Genomic DNA, 13,233 nt, shown 5'->3' on the forward strand with positions numbered 1-13,233 from the left:
AAAAAAAATGTGCAAAATGATGTAAAAATAAACTTTGTAATAAAAAAATTATATTTCTTCAAATGTCTATCATTATAACCTTTCATCTGCAATTAGAAAGATTTTTTAAATAAAACTCAGATTGTTTTACCATTCTGCTTTAAAGGACTTAGGAAACCTTTCCTTACCTCAGAGAATTAAATCAGTCTTTTTAGCCTGACCTACAAAATCTGGATACAAACCACTTGTTGGAGCTGGAAGCATTTAAGGCAAAATAATTCATTATTTACTATTTACCAGGCACTGCTTAAGCACCAGCGATAATAGCAATGGACAAAGCAGTCATTGTTCTCATGGAGCTACATTCTATGGGAGAAACAATCAATCAACAAGCAAACAAAAATAGGATATACATTCTGAGACAGTGGTTAAAACTCATCTCTCATACATACATATCTGTCACATATCTGCTTATTAAATGTTCCCCAAATACACCTTTCCCCGGCAACGTCCTCAGTCCATAGCATTCACCCCATAGTTCTACTTATCAAAGCGCGTAAAGTGACTTTCCCCCCTCTAGCTTCCGTTTCCTTCTATGTTCTTCCCTTGTCATAATGGCAGAATCTACATAACAGTTATTGATATGGACCAATTTATCTATGATGAAAAAGGCTGGGAATACTTCAAAGGAGGAAACCAAAAGTCTCAGCAGTCAAGGTTTTTGGATATTAAGGTAGCAGGAATGATAAGGCAAAGGCAGCCAGCAGAGGAGAGAGCCAGTATGGTTGGAGACTAGGTACACTGAACAAGAAAGTACATGTACTGAAGACTACTGTTATTCAGTACCAGAAAAGCTATTTCTAAACGCAGAAAAGGAACTTCCCTGGTGGCACAAGGGATTAAAGTGCAGCACTATGAAGCTATTCACCGTCTTTGCAGCATGAATCTGATCCTCAGCCAGGGAGGTGAAGATCCATCCACACCTCAACAAGGCTCAATAGAACCAGCTATCTTTCCCTCTGCTCCCCACAACAGTGTATTTCAGTAGTCTGCCTGTTCTGCTCTCACTCTGTCTCTGGTGAATCCTCTCCCCCCCACACCTCTGGCCTGTACCGCAGTTCTTGTATTCATAAATAAATGGAAAAAAAAACACAGAAAAAAGAGTAGACAATGGAATGGGATTCAATGTCTGGGTAAGAATGCTCGGTTTTATAATAATTTTTACATGGATATATAGTTACATACATGTTATATAAACATATCCCACACACATATAACAATACTTATATATGTTTCTAGTTTTGTCCAACATGAGATCCCATAAGGAATGAGTACACCAAAAACCAGATGTCAGTTTCTAAATCCCACCCTCCACTAAAGGAAATCAGGAAACATGGCTGGTTCCAGAACTTGGACAGCCAAAGCAAAAATAAACTTGGAACAAATATAAGAAAGGATAAGAAGTTGAAGATTCTAGATGAAGGGGACATGGAAGTTCTTAGTTCTAGTCTGGCAACTTTTCTGTATATTTAAAATGATCTCAAAGTAAATTATTTTGTAAATGTTGAACAAGAGCTCAACAATCTTGTAGGAAAACGACACACTCTGTAGACATTAATCAATGTCTGCAGTCACCCCAGTACTCACCAAAGACCCTGGAACACAATAGCCATTGTATTAGGAAAGGAGTTGACAACATGGACTTCCCCTTGCAAGGGTGGCCTGGCTGCTATTAGTGCCAAGTGCCCGATCAGCCAACATAGTGATCAATATAGATCTCCCCACAATATGTCAGGATTAGTCAATCAGGAAGCTCATGGCATATTGATAAAAATTAGTCTCTTTTGTCACCCTCACTGGATAGACACATATTCTAGATAAGGCTTTGCATTCCTTGACTATCATGCATCTATCAGAATCATCACAGGTTGACTTAAAGAATATATATAATGTACTTAAAGAATACATTACCCACCAACATGACATCATCCACTGTATCTTTTCTGGTCATGTTACACATTTCACAGCAAGTAAATCTTACAGTGGGTTCAAGCCCATTGAATTAGGGCTTATCCTATAGCCCATCACCAGTAATGTCTGGCCTAACAGAAAGGTAGACGAGCTTATTGAAGATTCCGTTATGCAGTTGAGAGAAATCAGTTGAGCTGAATTGCAGTTGCCATTCAGTTGTGGCTGTTCATCCACATCCATGAAAGGATGTAGATTTCTATTTTACAGGATGTGGTATATGCTTTGAATCAATTTGTGGAACTTGCTATTTCTTCTATGGCTATAGGTCCAGGAATCAAGGGGTAGAAGTGGAGGACTCTGCTCACTCTTATACCTAACCCATCTACCCCTGAAGTTATTGCTTCTTGTCCTAGCAACTTCAAAATTTGGTTTGGAGACCTTAGTTCCCAAGGGGCCAGTGCTTCCATCTGGAAACACAGTTGAATTTCTTAATAGTGAAGTGAACTGATACATGGTCTCTAAGTAATCCTAGTGCCACTGAACCAAAAGCTGAAAACGGGTGATCCTGCTGGCTGAGGTGATTGCTTCTGATTACCAAGGGGAAAGTGAGCTGACAGTATACAATGGAGGCATGAAGGACAGTCTGAAATCCAAGGGATTCTCCCAGATGCCTCTTAGATTTCTATTCCCAAATGTAAAGATTAGAGGGAAAATGCAGCAACTGAAACAATGATGGAACTTTTGAGAAATGAGGACCTTCTGGATAAAAATGTGCATCTCCTATAAAGTGAGAACCTTGGCCTGCCAACATGTTTGACCAAGAGCTATAGTCACTTGACATCTTCAAGGGTCAGCTCTGGCCAGTGCCCTTTGCAAGTTTCCCTGCCAGCAGCCAAACCCTTTCCTGAGAGGTCTTACAGTTTTCAGGAAGGGCATGTAAGTGGGAGTCTTCTAAATTTGTAGTTTCTCCCTCCTTTACTCTTGAAGTCTGCATTCTACTTTTCTGTTACAGTACTTGCTTTTACCACCTTTTAGAAGTTAAAAATCCATACTAATATTTAATAAGGCACAGGATATCCACTTCCTGTTCAAATACTAGTGAGATTTCTACCAGTCTAGACCCCAAATATTACATCAACATAATAAATACAATCAACCACATACACTTATTTCTTTATATTCTATCATGCTGCACATTTAAAGGGCCTCCAGGAGTCATGTTTAAAGTCTGGAAATGCAGCTTTACCCTCCCCAGTGCCAGGCAGCTCATTTTTACTATTCAACTTTGTCATAAAGCTTGAACATACATATGTTTTCTTTTCTTTCTATGGTAAGCCCTCCCCACCCCCCCAAAAAAATTGAGGGTAATAGACTTATGAAGTGTGGTGGATAGTTTTTATTACAAATATATAATTTGTAATTATATATGTCAATTCTACTGCAATAAAACTAGAAAAAATCAATTAGAAGTGAATTAACCTTTTTTCCCAGTAGGTCCTTCTGGTGCTGTCAGAGGGACATTAAGGAGCAAAATCCAAGCAGTGAATGGTGTTCTCAATGGACTCCACCTTCATCTCCACATAGGTGCTGAGGACAACTTGCCATTACCTGACTACTCAGAGGGTGGTAGGGGTGTGTCTCTGGAAACTTGGGCAGCTAAAAGAACATGTTTCATAGAAATCTGAACACATGTGTGCTCACTCTCTTGATTTTCTGATTTCAACTAGCACCCTGGTGTTGAAGCTCAGACTGTGTTGTTGGCAGGTGTCTCTCCCTCACACTTCTCACTTCTCCCTCTTCTTATTCCCCTGGTAAATAGCCTTTTTCTCTCACTCTCTCTCCACATTTGTTGTTAGTTCTTGTCTCCAGTTCTTAAACACAAGGATGAGGACTCATAGCTGGGTCATCCTGTTTCCCCCCCGAGCTTCCCTGGCACACAATGTGGTAATACAATGTGGTATTTTAAAATTAGGTTCAATAACTCCATATACACTTCCTCCAGGGTGTTTAAAATATTATTAGTGCCTTGATTTACTGGGTCTTAACTTGTCCCACATGCATTGTTAACTATATGCATTAATAGGCACATTTGCCCCTCATGTTATTTCCCAATAATTTCATAAGAGAAAAATTAACCTTCTTGTTTTGAATATGGGGGAACTGAGGTTCAAAAAGTAAAATAACTCATCTAAATCCAATACCTGAAAACCCAGATTTGTGTTCTTCACCTCTGGTGAGAACAGGCATGTGGTTCTATGGTCTCTTGAGTCTTAACTTATATGACTGATTCAGAAAGACGGACTCATTCATAATCTAAGTGAAATATGATGGTTGATTCTTCAATTTCCTTTCAAATTCCAATTCCCTAATTTTAATTTTCCATTCTGCTGCCTAGAATGGAAACCTGCATCACAATTAGCTAAATGAATCCTACACTGTCCTTATTTATAGTTTCAGTGATTCCATTTCTGAATAATAGCTTGCTGGTTATGCATAAAATGCAGTCTTGGAAAGATAATAATTTTCAATTAATTACATACCAAATTAACTTGTTAATTTATTATAGAAAACAGATCCATGAATGGTTATTAGCAGAATGCAATGGCATATCTCACTGAATTGTAGAAAAGACTAGCGTAGTGAACTCCACAGACAGAAGTTCCTGTACTCCAGATCCTTTCTGGGGCTCTTCATCTGGCAGCTTTAATATTCTTTGTAATACTCTTTGCAATAAATAGATAATCTCATAATTAAACTGGCTTTCTGAGTTCCATCAGCCACTCCAGCAAGTTAATGTAAGCTGAGGAAGGGTTGCGCACAATTCAGATTCACAGATAATCTGTAGTTGGTCATCAGACACAGAGGTGACAACTTGGACCTGGGAGTTCAGGGAGAATGAGTCTGGGGTCCAAAGAGACTTGGACACCCATTCAGTATGCCCTGGGAATTGGAGAATTATTTGGTGGCACTGAAAAAATGCATCAGACCATCTCATTCAAGGTCAAACCTGAAGTCCTTCCAGTGATAATCGAAGTCCCATACCACCTGGCACTACTTGTTTATTTCTAATCTTCACTGCTCTCCCTTCTTGCTCTTCTCTACCCACACTGGTAGAAGAGAACGTCCAGGTCCCGGACCTTGCTGGTCTGGGAAGGTCCATTCCCACTCCTTTAATCTTCCTGTCCTTTACCTGGATATATACTCTAACATATCTCCCTCGACCCTACCAGGATTGCAGTCAGTATTTGAGTCTCTCCCACTGGGAGAGTCTTATGGTACTGCGGCACCAACACATCTCGCTAATATTGTGGGTGAAGAGAAATTAGCAAGGACACCAGTGTTTCCTTTGTTCAGGCAATCTGCATTTTCTGAGTTCCTGATACAGTCAGTCTGTCCACAGAACCAGCCAGTGTGCTTTGTTAGAGAGCAACAGAATCCAAGGAATCCAGGGCAGGAAGTTATTCCTATCCGTAAACAACTAGAACAGGTTAGACACTGGATGTCCAGGATACCCAGCGTGAGCTCCCTCCAGCATGTGCCTTTCACAACCAACAATAAATCAGATGCTGTGAGTAGCCTGATCCATTAGGGCAACTTACTTAATACAGGTGAGTTGGGAACGCTGAGCTTGATGTGATTTCACTGGCTATGTCCAATGGTCCTTTCCATTTACCTCGAGTTTGGGTGGGGCTCACCTCTAAGCTTCATTGTGCTGTGAGACACTTGTCCTAGGAAATTGTAAGTACTTCCATAGCTACTAACCTAACCCAGTGGTGTCACTTACCAATTATAAAAGGGTTTTAGAGAGAAAAATACATTTTCCCAGAAACATCAGCTTTATAATCTCCAAATAAACAAAACTGAGGCAGAGGGGACAAAGAGGAAAGACATGAAAGGGGACAAAGAGTAATAACCAAGTCTCCCATCCATACACAAGTAGAACATTCCTCTGAAAAAAGAGCAGAAACAAGGACCATTAATATATAAGGAATTTTTTTTGAGTACTCCCACATTCCAAAATACAGTATCAAAGCACTCTAAACAACATAAAAATCCTGAAATAGCACTAACATATAGTGAGAGCACAAATGATAAATACTGTGAAAAGTTGATATAAAAGCTATTTTTAAAATGGGATCAGTCAGCCAGCGACAGAGAAACCCCACTATCTGGCTTGTTTGAATTGGACCAGAGACCATTGTCTGAGTCAAAATGGAAATTGTTAAAGGACCTAGTTAGCAAACAATTGTTTGAGAGGTCATCCATTACCACAAGAACTGATGATTGTGGATTTGCCTGAGGACAGAATCAGCGACTCCTGTGTTTAGCCAAGAAAAATGTTGTCATATTCTTCTAAACATTTACCTCATCTTCTATTCTTCTATTGCCATAGTCTTTTTTTTTTTTTTTTTGCTCCTCCTTGAGATATTATTTAGATTTTTGACCTGAATCTGTGCTCGAGTTGCAATTCTTTGGTTCTGAAATAAATGCTTTTCCCTTTAGTTGCCTTATGAGAAACTTTAGCTTGACAGTACATAACCTGTGTGCGTAGTTCCCAGGAAAGGACCAGGGCGGTGCCTGTGTGGCTGGTCTGGTGTGTAGAACTTACTTCACTTTTCCCCTTTGGATTTTTGCCTGTGTGGCTAGTCTGTTGTGTAGAACTTACTTCACTTTTCCCCTTCGGATTTCTTTCCCACAGTGAAAACAGGGTGTGTGTTTTGGGGGGTGAGGGGGAGGGATATACCTGTAATTATATTGATAACTACTTATATGGCACTATGTAGTGTATATGCATGTCACTCTTCTAAACACTTATAAAGAATAATAGCGTTCACTAAGAACTCACAAACAGGCATTGCTCATTAGCATTATTTTCCAGCCTGAGATATCTAAGACAGAGAAATTAAGTAACTTGCTCAAATCATGAGCTCTGTAAAAGGGTCATTAGGTTTCAAACTCAGGCCAACTGGCTTCAGGGCTGATGCCCTGAACATATAGGAATACATTTAAGAAATTAAGATAACAGCCCTGTCGCCTGGAGTCAGGGACCAGAAAGAGGTGCAGTACATGCAGGCGGACAGAGGCGCGGGGTGGGGGTGTGAGGGGCTTGGGGAGTGTGTGTGGGGGGGCCGGACTACCAGAACGGTGCCCAGGGCTCAGCCTGCTGGCGGGGACTAGCTGGAGGGGAGGCGGGTCCGTAGCGGGCAGTCCAGCTGCCCACCTCGCCCGAATCACCTGGGGCTGAACCGGAGTAGTTCAATAGTGGACTCGAGGTTATTGATGATCTTCCCGATCTCCTCTCTCTCCGGTTTGTCCATCACAGCCCGGGACGTGACCTCCTGGCCAAGCGCCTCCCGCGGAACTATGGTTCTTGGAAGTTAGATTTCAGAAACAGGCGTCCGTTGCCATGGCGACTTCTGCGGAACGCCACAAACGAGGGAATCTGTGGGCGGGACCCGGCGAGCTGAGAGGGGAATGGCTGGGCGGGAGCGGGAATCTCCCCACTGCAGCTTCCAACAGCCTCACAGCTCTGGGCTTCTGCACCCGGTGGGCTCTTCCAGCACATCGGGCCAGGCAACCACACTGAATGACGCTGCGGCTCCCCATGCCAGGAATCCTCTCTGCTTTCTCAATCCCTTCCTCTAAAGCTCTGAGCGAGGCTTCATCAATTTAAGTGCATGGATTCTTGCACATGGGTGGGGGTGGGTTCATGAGCTTCTCTCTTTGTACATCAACATTCTTTTGTAAGCGACTTTAGAGTCAAGGCTTGGTGGCCTTTGCTATCAGGGAGATGAAAAATCGTGAAGCCACCTATTAATTAGACTACTGACATAATGGGCCCTAGGTCCTAGTAAGAAGGAGGCAGGTGGACCCATGAATTGCCTAACAAATGTAGGCATCGTGGACAATAATTTCTTTGCGGAGATTTAACATGTTGATATTTCTATTTAATATGAAGGCGAAAATACAAGATGTTAAGTTTTCACCTATACCATGATTGCGGAATTCATTTTTATTAAGTTTCTTCAACAATAAGAAAAGTTTGTTTTTTCATAGTGAAACTTTCTCATCCTTTATATTAAATTCTGTATCACTCACTGACAATTGATGGGAGAGATACCCATTCTACTATTACCAATATTTTATTTCCTGATTTTAGAACTAAGTAGACTACATTTCCATTTCAATATTCTGCCTATAAGAAAACATATTTTCTTATCTCATAATAATTGTGTAGAAAAAGTAAGTTTTGTATTGAGAGTTTAAAGCACAACAGGGACATCACTTTATTATTAGGATTACACTAACATTAAAAGACAAGGATAAAAAGTTCAAAATATACCCTACCCCCATCTTAGCTAATGTCAAAATAATTTGTGAAGGTTCATTTTCCTTCTGGAAAGTGAAGAAAGGGGGAAAATTATTTTTTACTATATTGAGGTTTTTATTTTTGAAATCTAACTGCTTAGTCTATTTTAGGAAGGCTTATTACATAATCAAAAGTATTTTTTAAAGAAATGTATATATCTATAATAAGTTGCCGTATTTTGAACCACAACCCATAGAAACATTTTAAAAAGTCAAGGTAAAAAACAACAATAACCATGATTTAGAATGAGACCAAGATAGTGAAAAGACTCACAGTCATTGGATTTTTGCTAATGCAATTCTAAATGGATATTTTGAAACTAGAAGGAAGAGCTCACAGTAGATTTTATGAGTCATTGGTCAGCTCTGTGCAGCATTTGTTGACTGATAGGTATTGCATAGTTACACCATAGTTACACCCACAAAAACATGTATTGAACAAAACCCCTTTGTTTGTAACCTACTATAGCATATCAAAGAGTTTCAAATTTCAGAGTCTAGGAGACTAAGTTATGATGCTTGTTTTTGAAACTAACTACATAAGACATCTCATCAGTTATGGCTCACACACTGCCTTTCAAAATTTCAGATCATATTCTCACTTATGATAGCAGTGGCTGGCTGTGTCAAAACACTTGTCACACTAAATGCAGGCCTCTTTACCACTGGTACATGGTATAATGTTGGCTTCATTGACAATCTTTAGTGCAAAACTCATTAGTTCTGGTATATGTATATATATACATATATGTACACACACACTGACAATGAATTCATAACATCAGGCAAGTTATTTAACATTCCAGAGCCTTTTTTGTCTCACCAGTAAAAACTGGATAGTGACCCTTTCTTTGGGTGACTGGGTGTGGCCTATAGATGGGAAAAAGCATGCAGCACACTGAAAGACAAATTCTAACCAGGCTTCCAAGAAGTGGAACCATAGCTAAGGAATACATTGTTTAAGGTTTCTACTTTTCCAAGGTTGAGTAGTGCATAAACTAAAATAATTTTTACTTGTTAAAATAAAAGGAATTAGGACACACTTTAAAAATCTCAAATGCTTCTCTGAAAGACATATGTATAAATATAATGTGTATTTATACAAAAATATTACCTACCAATTATTGAAAGTGATAACATCACAGATTAAATAGCATGAGGATTTGATTGTCGAGTGCTGACTCTAAACATAGTAATTTATGTATTTCGGTTGGATATTATCAGTTCTACAGTCTAATAAAAGCCAAGAGGTTTCAGTTTAAGTTTGTAATTTAAATTCTTTCTAGAGAGTCATCATATGTAAAGTGCTTATTTTTCTTTTATCACCAACTGTAATCAATGATTATGTGGTACAGGCTCTGTTATGTAAACTTGTTTTATGTCATGCTTCATCCACAACCAAAGTTCTTTAATAAAGGGTTGGGAAGGAAACAGTAAGGTCCTTAGCCAGGACAATATTATGCTACTAAATCCTTTCTGGAAAACTCCTGAGACTTGTTCTTTTTTTTAAAGATTTATTTATGCATACAGAACTGGGGTATAGGCCAGAAGTGTAGGGACGGTGAGAGGCTTCACCAGAGACAGAGTCGGGAGCATAACAGGCAGAATGATGAAGTACACTGCTGAGGGGAGCAGCGGGCGGGTCAGAAGAGGTCTGCCGTGCCATGTGGATCACCTCCAGGGCAGGTGGGGATTGAACTCATGCAGAATTGGCTTAAGCTGTGCTTTAACCCGCTGTGCCACCAGGGAGGGCCCGAGACTTGTTCTTTTTAATATGTTAAATTTTGCAACAATGAGATAACGTACCTGTTATTGTAACAGGCTATTATATGTGACTGTCAAGTAGCTAAAAGAAAGTCAAGATGAGTTTAGGCAGGATCAACCTTCTTAAGGAATTTGGATTTCTTACTGACAAATGTCCTTAAGTGCAATAATACATAGAAGATTCCCTCCATTTGGAACTCCCTTCAAAAGGGAAAATGGTAGCAATAATAAATAAGTAGGACTTACATCAAACTAAAAAGTTTCTGATCTGGTCGAGTGGCCAGAGTGGATCTCCAGGCCTGGACATAACCTAGGGACTCTGTAACATGTACATATACTGTAATCCATAGTGACACTGTTCAGTCTGAGAAAGGTGCAAGTCTGGATGGAAAAAAATTAAAAGACAATTACAGTATTTCATACAATCTAGAAGACACTCTCTTGAAAGTGGAACATTCCGTGTCTTTAACATAATTTGGATTCATTACCCACATAGCCATCTGTTTCCCTTTGTTGTTTTTCTGTTGTTACAAGACAGTTTACCAACAACTAATTCAAGTTCTGAACTACACAGATTCCCAAGAAAAATTGGATCTGGGCAGCAAAGTTGTGATTTGCCTAGTGCAGGTATTGATTCCACTGTTCTGACTTAGATGAATTTAAAGTACAGTATTGAGACCTGATTACATGAGGCCAAGCAGCATAGCCAAGGTGTCCCCATGATGACATCAGGTTCTTCACAGGAAGTCAGGTTGGCTCTCTCCTTAATGTCTGTAGCCACAACACTAGCACTGCCCTGTCTTTCAACTTCAAACCCTCTCTTGGAAATGTGGAACAAAAAAAAAAATTATGATTTAATAACTAGGAGAACTAGCCAGGAATGTTAGGCATTAGAAGATAGAGTGAAACCTGTTTCCTACTGCTCTGTTTATTTACTGGGAAATGCATGTGGGCACATTAAGAAGTATTGTGATGTTAACTGGGGTGCCAGTCACGAGTACACAGTCCAAGTGGCCCAGCACTGGTGCTCAAATCAGAAAACCCAGACCTCCCTAGTGGTGCAGAGGTTAAAGCCTCAGCAATATGAAGTGTCTGCAGCCACTGTGGCCTGAGTTTCAATCCCAGGCCAGGTATGTAACTCACACGGTACAGCAGACCTCTCCTCTCAGACCCCCTACTCCCCTCAGCAGTGTATATCAGTAGATTTGCCTCTTCTGCTCCCCACTCTATCTCTGGTGAATCCTCTCACCTTCCTCACACTTCTGGCCCAGACCCCAGTTCTTATATGCATTAAAAAAAAAAAAACCACACTACAGAAGGGATACTAAAGGATTACTAATGGTTGGAGAGCAATAAACCACACGTGCTAGTTAATAGACTGAATGTTATCAACATGTTTCTCTAAATCGGTGAATGTTGTGGCACAGCAGGTGTTAGAAGTGGGCTCAAATTGGTGAATTTAAAGATGTGCAATGTATGTGGAGGTTATTTAAAGTAGTTTAAAAATCTGCTCACCTTTCCTGGAACAGTAGGCAAGAATGTAAGCAGAGAGCCACCGAATGTTGGAATTCAAGGAGAATCTAAACCATTCGGAATAGGTTTGAAGTTTTATCCCCTCATAATTCTCTGTCCAGACTTGACTTTAGAATAGCTTGACATCCACTCAAAGAACCTAGGATCTTTGCTCTGGAGTATTATCCCACCTTGCTAAAAGGCAACATGCATGCCTGGTGACAGCCAGAATACCTAAAAAGATAGAAAGGTAAACTTTGAGGATCTCACAAAACAGTTTGCAAACACTGCCTGAAATCGGCTTTTATGAACTTTTCTTAAAAAAATAAGTGTTTGTTGGGCCCTCCCTAGTGGCGCAGCGGGTTAAAGCACTGCATTGAGAAGCTAAAGCCACTTCCACATGAGTTCGATTCCCGCCTGCCCCGGAGGTGACCACATGGCGTGGCAGACCTCTCCTGACCCGCCCGCTGCTCCCCTCAGCAGTGTACTTCATAGATCTGCCTGTTCTGCTCCCCACTCTGTCTCTGGTGAAGCCTCTCACTGCCCCTGAGCCTCTGGCCTGTACCCCAGTTCTGTATGTACAAATAAATAAATCTTTAAAAAAATAAATAAATAAAAATAATAAGTGTTTGAGACTTGTTTTCATTATTAGCTGAGTATGTGACTAAGCTAAGGCATACACGATAGCTGGTAAAAAATAATTTCCAATTGTGTCTATGAGGGTATTTCCATAAGAGATTAGCATTTGAATGGATAAACCGAGTAAAGGTCTTCTGCCCCTTTTCAGTAGACATCATTCAGTCCATAACTCGTGTATATCTAGAACAAAATGGAGGAGTAAAGTAACCAGGGTGCCCTGCTTGAGTCTGGGATCCATTTTCTCTTGCACTTAGACATTAATGCTCTGGTTCTCAGGCCTTTGGGTTTGGGGTAGAAATTGAGTTTCAATTTGCAAATGCAGATTGCATGATTCTGCTTTGCCTTCATAATTACATGAGCCAATTCCTCATAATAATTTTTTCTATATATCTGCTACATTTCCTTTTGTTTCAGTTTCTCTCAAGAAAGGTGACCAACTTGGTAAATATATTAGAAGAACCAAAAAAGATAATTATTGAAAGTCTAATATTTATTGAGTATTTACTGTGGGCTAGAAACTTGTCTGAACATGTAACCCATTTCTTTTAGCTGCTTACCTGCAATTTAAAAAGGGAAAAATAGAGCCACTAAGAGATTGATTTACTTGTCCAAGTTCACACAGTTTGCAAGGGGTAGAAACAGACTTGGAACACAGACAGTCTTGCCAGAGCCGACACACTTAATCATTATGCTATGTTGCCTCACCAAACTGTTACGAGGAACACATTATATCAGTTCTTCCCACAATGTTAGTTTTGGCAATGACCTAAGAAGTTTGTCAGGCAGATATCAGTAACTTCTTTATGAGTCTGTGTTGCCGGAGTTGCTGTGGAGAATCAAATACATTAACACAATCTCTTACCAGACCCAGTTATTAGAGAAATAAACCTTTGTGTATTATTTTTTTGGAACAAAAAAATAAGCAAAAAGACATGGGCATCCATACAGGCTGCAAAGTTCACACCTAAACCCCATTTACTCTTACTCATAGGAAAGCTT

The 13,233-nt window shown here is 40.0% G+C and overlaps 2 protein-coding genes across 2 annotated transcripts in view; one reads left to right on the forward strand and one right to left on the reverse strand.

Moving 5' to 3' along the window:
• The window catches only part of LOC101636007, a 57,033-nt gene extending 49,765 nt beyond the window's left edge, over positions 1–7,268 (reverse strand). The window contains exon 1 of the mRNA XM_012731267.1: positions 7,186–7,268. Coding sequence (XP_012586721.1) covers positions 7,186–7,268 — 83 coding nt within the window. The remainder of the gene's footprint in view (positions 1–7,185) is intronic.
• An 89-nt stretch (positions 7,269–7,357) lies between these two features.
• Positions 7,358–13,233, forward strand: part of OTUD1 (OTU deubiquitinase 1) — a 57,477-nt gene continuing 51,601 nt past the window's right edge. The window contains exon 1 of the mRNA XM_004691117.2: positions 7,358–7,497. Coding sequence (XP_004691174.2) covers positions 7,358–7,497 — 140 coding nt within the window. The remainder of the gene's footprint in view (positions 7,498–13,233) is intronic.

Source organism: Condylura cristata, unplaced genomic scaffold (assembly GCF_000260355.1).
Source record: "Condylura cristata isolate star-nosed mole 26May11 unplaced genomic scaffold, ConCri1.0 scaffold00030, whole genome shotgun sequence".
Classification (NCBI taxonomy): domain Eukaryota; kingdom Metazoa; phylum Chordata; class Mammalia; order Eulipotyphla; family Talpidae; genus Condylura; species Condylura cristata.